Raw genomic sequence first — 14,441 nt, 5'->3', positions numbered from 1 at the left:
AACATTCCTACATAACTTACAGTACAAATAAAAAGATAAAATCCTCCTTTAACTGCTCTAACACATAGCAGGAAGGCAAATGGCACTCAAATACCAGCACACAAACAGATGCAAGTATGAATCCCAGCTCCAGATACCACACCCCATGATCTCACAGGCTCATGCTCCACGGCGTATTTTGTGCCTCATTTCTCCCCGTGACTTACCACCTCTCACCCTGCCCTCACCTGCTGCTGCAAGTGCCTGGGTGAAGCACTTTTACAAGGGAGAAATATGGGAGCTTCGCACGACTTCCTGCTGCTTTACCCAGTCCAGGAAACAGCAACAGCAGACAGCACAGCAATTTGTGTACTTTGCTTCAATTTCATGGTTTGCTCACAGCCCCTAATGCGGTTTGCAAGCAGTCTGGCATCTCTTAGCATGAGCTTGAAAACAAAAGAGATTTAAGTGTCTGCAAGCACGTAGTTAGACTTTGCACCTCCGGACAAAAACACTGCTCCACTGTCATTGTGCAGCAGTTGGAAATAAAAAAGTATGACAGCCAGAGCCACTGCTTGCTGGTAGTAAAATTGCCACTGTTCATTAAGCAGGCAAGTGCTCCTACGAGATATTTGCAAAGTGACAGTCTCACGCCGGGCCAAAATTTTTGATCAGAACACATAGCAGCTCTTTAAGGAGACTGAAAAAGTTCTCAGGGTAGGATGAAGTATTTTAAGCTATGAAGGTAAAACGAAACTGTGAGAACTGGGGATGTGGATATACCTGAGTATGTTGTGCCCATCTCGCCCCTGCCTCTCTTTATTCAAGTATGCCCCTGGAGAGCCACACAAAACTGGCCAGGAACAATACAACACAAATAAGTGCACGGAGGCTAAAGGAGGTTAAGAGCACTGTCAGGAACATGATTTGAGCTTGAACCCTTTGTGTTTAGCAGTGCTAGATTTGGCAAAGCGCTTGCCTCAAAGACCTTAGAAAAGAGATTTATGAGACCAAATAGGAGTTCACAGAAAACTGACACAATGCAACAGACACTCACTTCCATCCCTTAAATCAGGTCCAAGGCAACAGAAGAAAAGCTTTGGAAAGGCCCAATAGGGCTGATGTCATTTCTGCGCTGAATTTTAGCTTAGCATAAAGTAACGCTTTGACTGAGTTAACTGCAATCTCAGAATCCAGCATGTAGCTGGCATGGCTATGGTAACAGCATAAGGATGAAGCCTGATTGGAAACAGAGAGGTATCCTTCAAAAACAATATTTGAAAGACCTTATATAATTCTCAGATGCTTGTTTTCAAGTATTTTTACAGCTAGACATTGCAGGCAGTCCTCCACAAACACAGATGTGAAAGTGATCAAAGAACATTCCCTACTCATTGCTTGGTCTGGGACTATTATGTTGATTTTTAACAACTGCAAACATTACTCTGCACTGAATTTGAAGAAAGCAACATCTATTTCATGAAAGAAAGGTTAATCTGATGATTAATCTTCTTTGGTTTTGTTTTTGTTAAAGCAGTAAGGGCTCTAATCTCAATAATAAGATATTCCACTGAGTCACCTTCTGTCTGTCTTATCCCCTAACCATGTGTCATCACTTCTCTTTCAGCTTTTCCACTTCTTTATTCTGAACTACCCTTCCAGAGGATGTCCCACCTCCATCCATTCGCTGAACTCGCACATTGTTGTAACTGGGAGTAAAGTGGCATTTGTTCACACCAGAGCCTTGCAGAAATTTTCCCAGACCCAGACGGGCCACTCTGTTCCAGCTTGTTCCATTTCACCCCCACGCATAAAAATACAAACCCTCAGCTCTGCACACATGTGAGCGTGAACCACATTAACTACAACTATTGTGTAACATAGAATAACAACTGTCTCAGGAAATACCCCAATTCCTGCATCTCCATGACAACAAATGCCATATCCATATTCACTATAGAAAATGGAAAAAAAAAAAAAAAAAAGTAGGAAAGAAATCCTTTCATAGCAAAGGGGAGAAACGAAGTGTTATATTTAAGAAGCCAGACAGGCAGGAAACAATGATTTTAATGCTTATAACAAGGATGCTTTGCAATTTGTAAGCACTGCTTTAATTCTTAGAATACAGTCAGATTTTAAAAGACCACTTTACTTACCCTTTTTTTGTTCCCTACTGTATTTCTTTTCTCTCTCTCTCTCTCTCTTTTTTTTTTTTTTTTTTAAAGAAGAGAAATTCAGCTACACATAGTCAGTTTAAACTGTGGTTTAATCATCCTTAATTTCCAAGAGTCTCCCTTTGGGCTAGAAGTTCTCATGTTTATTTTTAATAACAAATGAGCACCTATTAAAATCTCAAGTATAATTTTATTAAAAAAGTACTTAAGTGAGAGAAATTTAGTCACAGTTCACATGTTCAGAAAGTTAGGTTATTTTAAGAAAAAAGCAAAATCCTTGCCAAAGGAACACAGTGCATACTTTGAGGCTTTAGAAGAGTTTGGGGATTTGGTTTAAATCATACACGAGGGGCAGCCACCAGGTATGACAGGGAGCAACACCGAACTGATTAGCAATTAAATTCAATGACCAGCACCAACAGAAATTAGAGAGTTATGTTTGCTTTTGTCACTTGCTAAGGGTTTGGGCATTTGGGCCATGCAAACAAGTTAATACAAAAGAGCATTTGAGGTATCTTATCCGTAAGATTAAAGCACGGAAGGCAACTTGTTCACACAGCTTCCCTCCAGGAATACATGCCAGATAGAAACGCTTTCTCAAACATTTACCTCTTTGTATTGTAAGCTGTATCCTGCGGTGTTTCTTCAAGCAAGGTTACGTATCCCAGCGCACACGTGAGGATGAACAAGACTGTTAGGGTATGAGCTCTCCTAAAATCGAGAAGAGAGAAAACTGACATCAGAAAGCAGAAAAACCCCAGTTGCTGCCTTTGAGTGAGCCCTCAGTAAGGCTCACGTGTCGACAGCAGTCAATTCTACTGAAGGAAATTTTTTGCATTGTACTGCACAGGAAAAGGAATTTAGCATTTGCATGGAATTCAGCCACCAGGCTGTTGTGCATCAGCATGCAAGAGAAGCCTATCACCACAACAGGTCTTGCTCATTTTCCCTTGGCGTTTCAAGTTAAGGAAGGTTTGGGCTAACTTGTCCTATGGGAACAACGGTAGCTGGAACAAAAATAGCACCAACTGTGCTAATACCAACATTACTGAAAAAAAAAAAAAAAAAAAAAAAAAACACACAACAGATTTCTCTCCTGCTTAGTCAGGTACACACTTGGTGCTGCTGTACCACTGTCAATAAAGCAGCAATAAAAACAGCAGCTAATCAAACAGACTCAAGACAAAACCAAAGGGTGCTCAAGCCAGACAAAACTCCCATAAAAACAAAAAAATATATTACAAAACAGCATCTCTGGATGAGAACAGCTGCAACTGTACAAGTTCCGATGCTCCCTCTGGCTGCCGTATTTCTAGTGATGCTCACAGTTTCGTTTCATCTTAGCAGCGAACAGGAGGAGCAGAGATTCATGCCCGCAAAACCCCACGCAGCCATCTCTCTGCGAGGAGTTTCTGCTGGAATAACTAGACGAGCAAAGGTGCCCAGCAAAGGCAGGTGGCTGCTCTTTTGCACTGCTAAAGATGCGACCTGGCTGGTGTAACCTACTGGCAAAGGCAGATCCCGCTCATGCGCTGTTCACTTCCCCTTCCATAAAGGGCCACCCTCCCACCCAAATTTTATTAAGAAATTCATATGTGAAAGAAAGAAGAGCTAAGCATGGGCAGACCCAGCAGCTGAGAGAACTGCGTGGAGCTGGTTGACATGTATACCCACATACCTACTGAGTATAACACACATAATATTCTTACATAATGCATGCTGCTTTTTTTTTTTTTTTGAAGTCAAAAATTCATTTCCTAATGAAAAGCCATTCCTTATTTTCAGTGGCAAACTTCTCTGACCTTTGCTCGCAAGCAGAAGCATGGGAAGCGAAGCCATTTAAGACCAAATCATAAAGACACAAGTTGTACAGTCCTCTAAAATAATGTCTTCTAGTACAAACCATTAAAACAATATCACGTAAAACATCAAGCTTAGAGAAGAGAGAAACAGTAAATGAGAAGTACTGTATCTGATGTATATATATGCACCTTCGGATGTTACATTTTCTTTTTGTAGTGTTACATTTCCATTTTGTATTAAAAATCACCAAAGTTAAACATATTTATATTGTACAGTGCATGAGAAACTGGAGATCACCACAGATTTCCAAGAACTCTATTGACTTACCTTTAAACACCAAACCCAGTAACCAACCTACAAGTGCTCTAAAAAGTGAAGGCAAGCATTATTTTGAACCACAATCTGAAGTTCATCCTAGTCCAAAACACGGCCACTTCTCACAGCATCCTTTTAATCCCACTGGAAAACATGCAATACCTCATAAGCAGATGAAATCCTCTTCTGCCACTGTTAGAAAGGTGTTCAGTATTTAACTCTATCCCTCCTTGCGGTCCAGAGGACACAAATTAACCAGCTCCAGAAAAAAAAAAGAAGGATGTAGGAGTATTTTCAAAACTAGCAAGGCATCAAGATGTCAAAATAAACACGCAAAGGCTCCACAGCAGCACAGCCGATGCATTTTCCCGGCAAGTTGTCTCGCAGGATGCCACCTAACAGGTGATTCAGGCACCACAGATTAATATTCATTTACCAGCCATGTGACTCGGGGCCTATTTTGTAACCTCCACGAGTTTAAAAAACCAGACACAGCCTTCTCAAAGGCTACAGGACAGCGCGGGGCTGAAGGAAACGCCCCAGTTCATTCACACCGGAGCACGGTGTCAGTCACTGCACGTATACATGCATGTAATTGACACAAAAACAACCTATATTTTGTTCACAACAGAGTTACTTTAATTGCAAGGCTGTGCATTATATTTTATGCCTGGTTTTATTGCGTATTTTTGAAAGGAGTATCTAAGAGGATATAAAAATCTCTAAACGCTGTCTTCTGTCATCTCACCACATCCCAGTCTGAATACGAATATGAAGTTGGTTACTTTTCCAATGTGCAGTGTCACAAAAATTGAAAAAAAAATATAAAAATCAGCTGTGAGCAAGTCCTCATTTAGATAAATGCACCTAGAAACTCGTCAAGTAGAAAAACAAAGATCTAGTTTCATTCAGCCCTGCGGGGAGTCTGTAGCCAAGCAAACGGTCAGTGGCTGAGAGCTCCGTGTCCCCCTGCCTTTGGTTTATTTTGGTCTACCACCAACTTGAATTTCAACAAGCCCCCGTGTTTAACACGGAACAAGCAGCTCTATCCCTCGTATTATCTCATCTCCCCTTTTAGCTGCGCCTTCACTTCCAGCTGAAGCGAGATGGTCTCGTAGCACATCTTAGAGACGGATAAGCACATACACATGTTTTCAGTCCAGCAGGAAATCCAAAGACCTGGATGAAAGGCTTTCTGGCTTGGTTTGTCTTCTGGAAAGAGCAAGTCGACAGCTCCCAGCAAAAAATCGCCAGTAGTGACAAAGCAACAGCAGCTGCTACAGGTAGCAGGGCATCTTGCAAACCTACCTGCCTGATCAAACAAGCTCAGGGATGTATTTATGCTTGCTTCCTTAACTTCCCAGTCTGGAAGTTAAAAAGAAAGAAAGAAACCCAGTCACATGGAACAAGACAAAGTGTTAAGCATCTATGGCAGCCAGTAAAAGGGAGAGCACGCAGAAGTGCTTGTGAAGAATCAGTCAAGATGACTTAGCCGGCATAAAGAGGGATTAAGTCTCCACGTACGCTCTGAAATAACTCTTCAAGACGAAGACAGCCCAGCTAAGAACATCCAGAGCAAGGTAAGCATTACAGGAATTATGCAGAAAGGCTTATGTTCTCCTAGTTAGCCTAGAGCCTTTGGAGAAGGAAAAGAGCTAAGCTAAGCAGACCGCAAGCCTTCCCCTCAGCATTACACAAGAGTTTGGGCTCTACGTAAGAAGCAGGGGTACAGATTGCTTTCAGTGCCAGGTTTTATGCCAAAAATCTCAGAAAACAGTACCTAAGAAGACAGACTCACAAAAGTATGTAAGGTCAGGAAGGTCAAAGAGAATTCAACTACCAAAAAGTCGGAGCTTATTTTTTCTGCACTAGCATTTTTCTGCCTTTCCATACCTTACATCTAGCTCTTTCCCCATTTAAGTTAAAGGAAGCATTTAGGTGAAATATTTCCAGTTCTACTTCAATTAAAATACTTCCCATCGTAATTTAGCTAAATGCCAATCGAGGGCAATTAAGTCAGTCCAACAGACAGCATCAGTAACTACACCACTCCCTCACTGAATCTTATGAAGTAGGAGCTTTGCCAGCAAATACATTCAACCCAAAGTTCTTTTGTCATAGTAACTCATTTTTCTGTCACACTTAGAAACTAGTTTTTTCAACACAACGACTACCAGAGCTTTTATTTTCCCAAATAAAGTATATGACAAGGATGAGGTAAGACAAAACCGTACGAATCTCTTCCTTTCAGCAGGTTCAGACAGATCAGCTCCCAGGACTGAAGGGAGGCAGTAATACCCCAGCATCACCTCCTTCCAACTCCAACACAAACTAAAAGGGGCTTAAGTGTACGCGACCACACCCTTAGCACCCATTTCTCTGCATTAATGTTCTTGTTTGTCAGAAATGATGCAATAACTGCCTTAAAACCGACCGCTGAGAACACGCCAAGGATCGATGTGTTAATCTTTTTGTCAGCTCTCTGCTGGAACAAAATTCCAAAGAACAGGCTGCGTGGTTTGCCCCCAATGTAAGAAGTTATGTTCATAGTTACTGCTGGCAAAGAATGCCACCAGAAACTATTCCCAACTCAGCCTACCATCAACTTTTTTGCAAATATTTTTCTTCCTTTATTCCAACTAACGGTGAAGTCCTAAAAACGTTTCTGAAAGTGATTTTAAAAGATGAAGCAATGTCCAAGCTCTCCACCTCCCTCATAGCTACACAACAGGTGAATTTCAAGGAAACATGACAAATGGACAGTAGGACAAGTAACAGTATTTCAGCAACAGTATAGCATTTCAGTGAGTTCCCATGAGGAATATGTTATGGGAACATACAAGAAAAAATTAATCACAATGTAACATTGACCAACCTTTTGACATTCAAAACCAAAACTGTAACGAGGAGGGAAACAATTCCATCTGGATAAAGAGAGAGGCTTTTGGAACCTTCAACAGTTTAACCTTTGGTTGTAACTTGGTTAGACATCCAAAATGAGCGACATGAAATTCAGATGTTCACGGTGCACAGGGCCAAAGGAAGTGGTCAGGCCTCAGCATTTAAAAAAAAAAAAAAAAAAAAAAAAAAAAAAGATCATGACATGATGACATGAGACCTTTCTCATCCACCCAGATCACAAAAAATAATCGGCAGCAACCAGAGGACGTACTTTGTCCTGTGACACTGCCCGAAAGCTCCACGCACCCACATCTGCAATGTAACAGGGACACAGCTGGGGCTTTTAAGCTGCAGCCTGTTTTAAAGTGTTTAAACTCAGAGATAATCAAGAAGTACCTATTCTTAGACCAGTAACATGTCTTCAGCACATCTGTAAAGGTAAATGATGCTGGTTAAACTTCTGTATGTATTTGTGCTACTAAACAGGAACGTCCCTTTTCCTTCCCTAAGTCTTTCTGCTTTTACAAGTCAGTGCCTCTCGTAAAACGATCAGATCACCCGATAAGAGCAGTACAATAGCACGTACTCCCATAGAGAAACCAGAACAATGGATTAAAAAGCAAACCATGCTTCAGCAAATTAGTCATTTGCCTCTGAATGAGAAAGAAAAAAAAAAAATCTCCATTCATCATTTCTACACAGCTAGCAAGTTAATCAAGGTTCCCAAAATACTCATTTTCAAGTACTGAATATTTTTATTCTTAAACCTGTCTAAGGATAAATAAATAGAACCTGAAATCTCCATTTCAGGTTTTAGTTTAAAGCTATTCCACTGAGACAGTGTCATTTTGCATGACAGATAAGGTGCAATACTCAAGTAGGAGCCCAAGAAACACTTTAAGAAGCACGTTTTTAAAAAGGACAACAGAAGGGAATGAGAGGGAGGTGCCCTTCTGCCAAATGAAACTGCATAGAAGCACGGAGCTAGTTCTTTGGGCTGATCATTTGTTCTGTAAACTGTTCTAGGAATCAAGTCATATGATGGCGCTTTGATGAGTTCAAACAAGAGCATTGAGGAAGCTCTGCGCAGAGAGCTCCGACCACAAAGTCTTGCTGTGCACAGGATACACCACTAAAAGGAAAGCAGTTTTCCCAGGATGAGGCTAATCCTGTGCACTCCTGGCATGCTGCATTGCTTGTGGCACAGTGGCCTGTCCTTGCACTCTCTCCCCTGGAAAGTACCCCTGGGGACCCCTCTGTTGGCTCCCAAATTCTCCCCATCTTCCTCAAGTAGTGCTGGAGCACATCTACAAAAAAAATAAATTGATATAGGGAATTAATACTAGACTTAAAGCCTCCATGGGGCATTAAACTCTCACAAGGTCTCTGTACAGAGATTTTTCTTCTGCTCCTCCAGCTTGCTTGCAGGAACTAGGCGACTCTTTCCTTTCGGGGAGGGCCAGAGCCATAACAATGCAACTCTCTGTCAATGCGCATACCCTCAGCTGCAAGAAGAGTTAATGCAGTCAGCAGGACTTGGTCAGATTGCACAACGACCTCCTGGATGTTCTAGCAGCCAGACACTGCCAGGGCATACCTAAATATTAAAAAAAGACAGGCTGAGCTACGCATCAGTTCCGTATGCAATAGGATTAAACTTGGTAACTTCTGGGCAGGTAGAGAATCAGAAGCGTCGATCAGCAAATAGAGAACCTCACCAGGGCCCAATTTAAAGCGTCCAGTTTTTAAGAATAAGAAAAAAAAAAAAAGTCCAGCAAATGTCAAGTTTCCAACAGGCTTGAAGAACATTCCCTTGAAAGCACTGAAGTCAGACCTCACAAGAGGGGACAGAAAGGTTCAACCCAATCTGCAGCTCTTTTATCTGAGAGATTCCCAAGATAAATCACTCATCTCTTCCTCCAAATGGCCTGTTAGGAAATCTCGTGCTGCTGTAAATTTAGTTTTTAAGAGATAAGAACTATGTACAAGCGGATAAGTAATATTTTAGCTTGAATAACAATGCTGCATTTCCACACAAATCTACCTTTCCAAAGAAAGATTGGTGTGCCAGCCATCAGGAAAGATTTCTCTTAATGTTTTCCTCAGAATAAAATAAGCAGCAGACGGGCTTTCTTTTCTTAGCTGCAATTTCTATGCTTTTTACACCACGCAGAACTTTCAGGATAAAATTATACATAAGATGTAACCAGAGGATCCCAAACTGGTAATCAAAGAGCATCCAAGACGCAAGGACTGGCACGAAAAGAGCGACCACACTGGCTACCAGAAGGGGAGGAAGGTTGGAGGAAGGTTTCCTCTTCAAAAGAGTTGCTGCAAACCTCTACATCGATCACTCAGCGGAGATAAATTACAGTATTTTACTAAGCTTCCCTGCTGCCCAACAAAAAGATGTTGCTCCTCTTTTCCAGTTTCAAGTATCAGTAGGCATCTGCCACAGGTAACAGAAAGCCAACTTCCATTGGATTTTGTTGCCTGCTCACAGGTAACAAAAAAAAAAACAACCAAATACCAACAAAATCCCTGCTACCAAAAACCTCTAAGACACATCAGCATTTGCTCTTCTGCTGGTCACAGAAATGAAGCCACAGTGATGCCACAGAATACACGTGGGGACATTAAGAAAAAATAAATTGTTTTTTTCAGGCGAGCTCAATACAAATGTAAGATCTACTGTGCTTCGAACTGTACAGAAAACAAGACAAAACAAAAAGTCAAAACCTCAGCCACAAAGGGGTCCTTTGTTTGTATTCAGAGAGCTAATTCTGTAAGCAGACGGGCAAGAAACAGTCACAGGTACTGGAAAGAAGCGCAAACACGTTTCCTAGGACAGCAGCTTGCCAGGCAGGCCTGAATATTTCCAGCACTCGGTAGCAGTAGGTGTTCTGAAATTAGTTCAGGGATAAGAGATCCAGCCAATCTGCTTCATAAAGCTCCTTCCCATTTCCTTTCCTTGACATTTCCCAGTGGCAAAAAGAGCTGTCGAGGTACTGACCAAGCAGGTTCCCAGGATGTAATTAAAATACTGTATTTTCCAGGTTAAAATCATTAGGACTGAATAAGAATACGGGCAATTATACAGCACCTAAACTTGTTCTTCAACGTTTTTAAAAGATTTAAAAAGAGACTACGGCTAAGAACTACCACCTTTCCAAAGCATTATATTTACAGCAGTAAAGTTACCTTTGCAAACTGAACTACTTTAGACTGATTCCTGCCTGTGTCCACAAGTCCCGTGTTATTTAACATTTCCAAACCGAGCGGGCCATGTCAGTAACCTTATCCAACAGCTTCTGAACTTCAAGGAGAAAAGGTACTCTCTGTGTAGCTCACATGGGCAAAGGCAGCAGGCACCTACTCTTTTAGGTTTATATTTTCTGTAACCAGCACAAGAGCACTGTCAAGGGCCACGGGAAGAAAACAGCTCCTCTGAATAATTTTTCTTCTTGCACACAATAGAAAATTTAGCTTGTCTTTTGGTAAATGACGCTCAGACACGCAATGCCATCGCGCATGGGGCAAAAGTAACAGAAGGGAAAACTTATCAACTTTTACAAGCATTTACACTCCTGGATACCAGCGCAAGCAACGTGCAGAATTGGGTAATAAAAAAATAAAGTCACCTGAAAATAGGTAAGTTACACCTTTTTATAAGACGCTGGTACACTTGTCCCTACTTTCCTCCTGGAAAGAACTAGCTGGTAAAGCAGAAGCCTTAAAGGGTTTGCACATTTGCACGTCCAAGGGAAAAGTTCACCTAGGCAAATGAACTGCAGATAGAGTATTTTTGGGTAATGAATCCATAAAAGCGGCAGACTACGTGCTGCCCCCCCACACAACAAAAAGGTGCAGGAAGGCGAGATTACACAACAGCATCAGGTGTTCTGTAGGCATCACAAGACCCCAGAAAAGAACTCTGTTAGGAAGACGATGCAAAAGCGGCGGCGTTTTACCCATTTTCCATTTATCAGGAGGCACTCCTGCAGACCTCGGCGGGCTCCAGCGGCTCCCTCATGCACTCAGCCCTCCTGTGCTCTGCAAGAAAGTTCCTGCCGTCCTTGAGGCGAGGCTGTCCCTCCGCTGTGCTCACAGATCAGCCCCTGAAGAGCCCTCCCCGAGGTGCTGCAGGCTCTCAGCGGCTCCTGCTCGCAGAAATACCTCAAGGTCTCGGCGGCTTCACCGAGATCCACCCCCCACAGCCCTGCTGCTGCCCAGATTGGCAGGGGCAGAGCCAAGCGTCCTCCTCCCGCTGCTCCCCAATGCCAGAGCCAAACCCTCCACAGGGGCTGTGCCCGGCTCCTTGCTGCCCCAAAACGCCCTCCTCAGCACCCGCAGGGCTGCAGCGGGCACCCCCCTATCGCGACATCCCCCCCGCTTTTTGTCTCCTCACCAGAAGAAAGTGTTGGTGCCGTCGTCGTACACCTCGGACTCGGTGCTGCGGCGGGGGCCGGGGCCGTCGGGCTGCTCCTCCAGGGCGGCCTTGCCCAGCGCCCCGCCGGGGCCTCGGCGCTCGCCGCGCCTCATGGCGGCCACGGCCGCGCGTGCCCGCCGCGGGTGCGCGCCGAGACCGCGCTCGGCAGAGGGAAGGGGAGGGGAAAGGGCGGGGCGCGCCCCCGACGAGGTGCGCGGGGCCGCGCGCAAGCGCACAGCGGGGAGGGAGGGGGGAGGCTCCCGTTGTTATGGCGGCCTGAGGGGGGCATGGCGCCGAGATGCCCCTCGGGGTGGCAGTGCGCTGCCCATGAGGAAACCACCCCGAGAAGGGGGGCATGAGGAAACCAACCCCCTCAAGGGGTTGTGTCGCACAATACACGTCGCACACCTCCCTAGGGCTCTTCTGTCTCTGTCATGGCTTCCTCCGTCCCCTCAGGAAGCTGCCCGCTGAGGGCAACTCCTGTGGGGGCAATGGAGGATGGTGGAGGAGGAAGCCCCCGGGCATCTTGTCCCTGCCCATGGAACTTCATGATCTCTGAGGTCCCTTCCAACCCCAGCCATTCCATCGTACGGTCACGGCCCCACACAGGTCACTTCACAGGTGTCAGTTCAAAAGTTGCTCCATTATCCTCACTGCCGATCACAAAGCACAGCACCCCCACAGCAAGCAGTTCACAAAGCTTGTTGAAAACAGGGTGGGAGAAGGGAGCTGGGCTAACCGAAGGCTCAGCAGGGTTTCAGGCTGTTGACTCTGACCGTTCAGTTTCCCTGCGAGCATCCCCAGTGCCATCAGGAATTCCTGGCCGATCCTTGGTGAATGCGCCTTGAGCTTGTGAAACCTGAAAATATTCTTTGTTGGGGGTGTTGTTACAGCTCACTGTGGTAGGCATTTGCTTCGTCTGCAGGAAAAACAAAACAAAACCAATTGGGAAAACGGCCCTTTCAGCTGGGACAGGACAGCGTTATCCTAAGAGTACATGAGTACATCTCAGCTTCTGTAGACAGTAGCAGTATTGTGGCAATGTGTGATGCACAATTTCTGTATCTTTTGACAAAAGTAATGAAAGAATAAAGAAAGTAATTAAAGAAAATGGCTTATTTTTATGTCTACTTGCTTGAATTATGTGGGGACAAGTGATCCTTGCCAGACTGTTCTGCAGCTTTCAAGGAGGCCAGAGCGTGCACTCATGTTCCTTCCACCCCTGGCATCCTGGTTGTCCCAGCTCCTTGCAGACTGAAACATTAACTATTTATAATCAGTTTTGCATTTGCAAAAGTGGCAGCATTTTGCTGGCAAAAGCTTTCCATTTCCCAATGGGCAGCCTGACCAGGGCTAGTGGTTGCACAGGAGCCACCTGCTCGCTTGTTCAGACACACACGGGGACATTTCTAGAGAGGCAAGTCCAGATGCACGAGTTGGGTGCTCCCACGCCCTCAAGCCTGTTGTATTCTTATTCCTCCTTGACCCCCTCATGGGGTCTCTTACCTGCAGCAGAACATCCTGAGCTTTCCAAACTCATCATAAGGATCAGGCTCTTCAACCAGAGCAAACCCAAACGTGAGATACTGCTCCTGGCCTACGGGTAGGGAGACCTTTCTTTCCAGCAAGATGCTAGAGCCATCCTGGTGCTTTCTGTGTTAGCAGACACCACATGGGGGAAGAAAACCCTGTAGGAGCAAAGAAGAGAAGCCAAAGAAGAAATGAGGGAAAATATTTCTGTGACTGTGAAGGAATGAGCTGGCCGCATGATGGCAGCAGCCAGCTAGGCAAAGAGCAAGGTGTGCAGGGTGATGAGCAGCAGGGATTGCTTGTAACCACCAGCTAGGAGCTATTAGAGCCATTTGTGTATGAAAGGAGCTTCGCTGGGTTGGCAACGCTACCGTCCTGCTTGTTTGCTCTCTTGTTAAAGACAGAGCAAGTCTGTGTAGCTGCCACACCTGAGCAAGAAGGATTAAACCAAAGATTCTCCAAGAAGGCTGAATACTGCTGTCCTTTGAGGAGAAAAAAAAATAAAAATAAAAAAATTCTGCAGGTACGCTTCTGGCTACAGCACAGTCTCCTACTGACCTGAAATGCCCTCTCTCTCCTGGCAGCCCTGCTATGTTTTATGAGACCTTAGCCTGTTCCAAGAGATGCCACCAGCTCCCACTGCAAAAGCCTGCAGTCACACAGCTTTGTGTCACATTGGGAACATCCACCGCATCTCACAAAGGAAACCTAAACAAGCTCTATGTTAGTGTCCCTTTCTGCCCAGCCTAAAGCCCAGACATGTGCAAAACAAATTAAGAACAGTACTCACCAGGCAACAGCTGACGCAGCTTTCTGCAGTCATGGCAAACACTGAGTCAGGTCCAAGCCTTCTGGGCTCTTATGGACTCCTACCCTTCTTGTATCTGTTGACATTTGCCCATCACCACTGCTTTGGGCCTTCAGGACAGGCAGAAATTCTCCAGGACCCAACTTTTCAGAGGGTCTTTTTTTCAAGGAGCTGCAGCTCATTGGCCTGGTACAGCTGGAAGAAATGCACAAGAGGCTAAAATTGTACAGCCAGAGCAGAAGTTAGAGCTGATGGCATAAAATGCAGGTTGGGAAGTGCAGTCAGGACTTTGGAAGAAGCTTTTTCATAAGGAGGGTTGTGCAGCGCCAGGTCACCTGAAGAGCTGGAGGAATGAATCTCTGTCAATTGAGGCTTTCAAGACTCAGCCAGACAGAGCCCCAGGGATCTAATGCCAACAGTTCACCCACTTGGAACAGGAGGTTAGACTGGAGACCTCCAGAGGCCCCTTCCAACAGCACTTCCATGTTTCCACGCCTTACAG

General features: G+C 44.6%; 1 protein-coding gene across 2 annotated transcripts in view; it reads right to left on the bottom strand.

Annotated features, from left to right (window-relative positions):
* The window catches only part of PTDSS2 (phosphatidylserine synthase 2), a 39,793-nt gene extending 28,033 nt beyond the window's left edge, over positions 1–11,760 (bottom strand). The window contains exons 1-2 of one of the 2 annotated variants that reach the window (XM_084519571.1): positions 11,581–11,760; positions 2,763–2,864 (exon numbers count right to left, since the gene is read on the bottom strand). In XM_084519571.1, coding sequence (XP_084375697.1) covers positions 2,763–2,864; positions 11,581–11,714 — 236 coding nt within the window. In that variant the 5' untranslated portion in view covers positions 11,715–11,760. Of the gene's footprint in view, positions 1–2,762; positions 2,865–11,143; positions 11,290–11,580 lie in introns of those variants that run through there. The other variant, XM_084519572.1, reaches the window with a different exon arrangement.
* Positions 11,761–14,441: the final 2,681 nt, after the last annotated feature.

This window comes from Aythya ferina (assembly GCF_964211825.1).
Source record: "Aythya ferina genome assembly, chromosome: 5".
Classification (NCBI taxonomy): domain Eukaryota; kingdom Metazoa; phylum Chordata; class Aves; order Anseriformes; family Anatidae; genus Aythya; species Aythya ferina.
The sequence above is the reverse complement of the archived record's forward strand: the minus strand, read 5'-3'. Positions and strand labels throughout refer to the sequence as shown.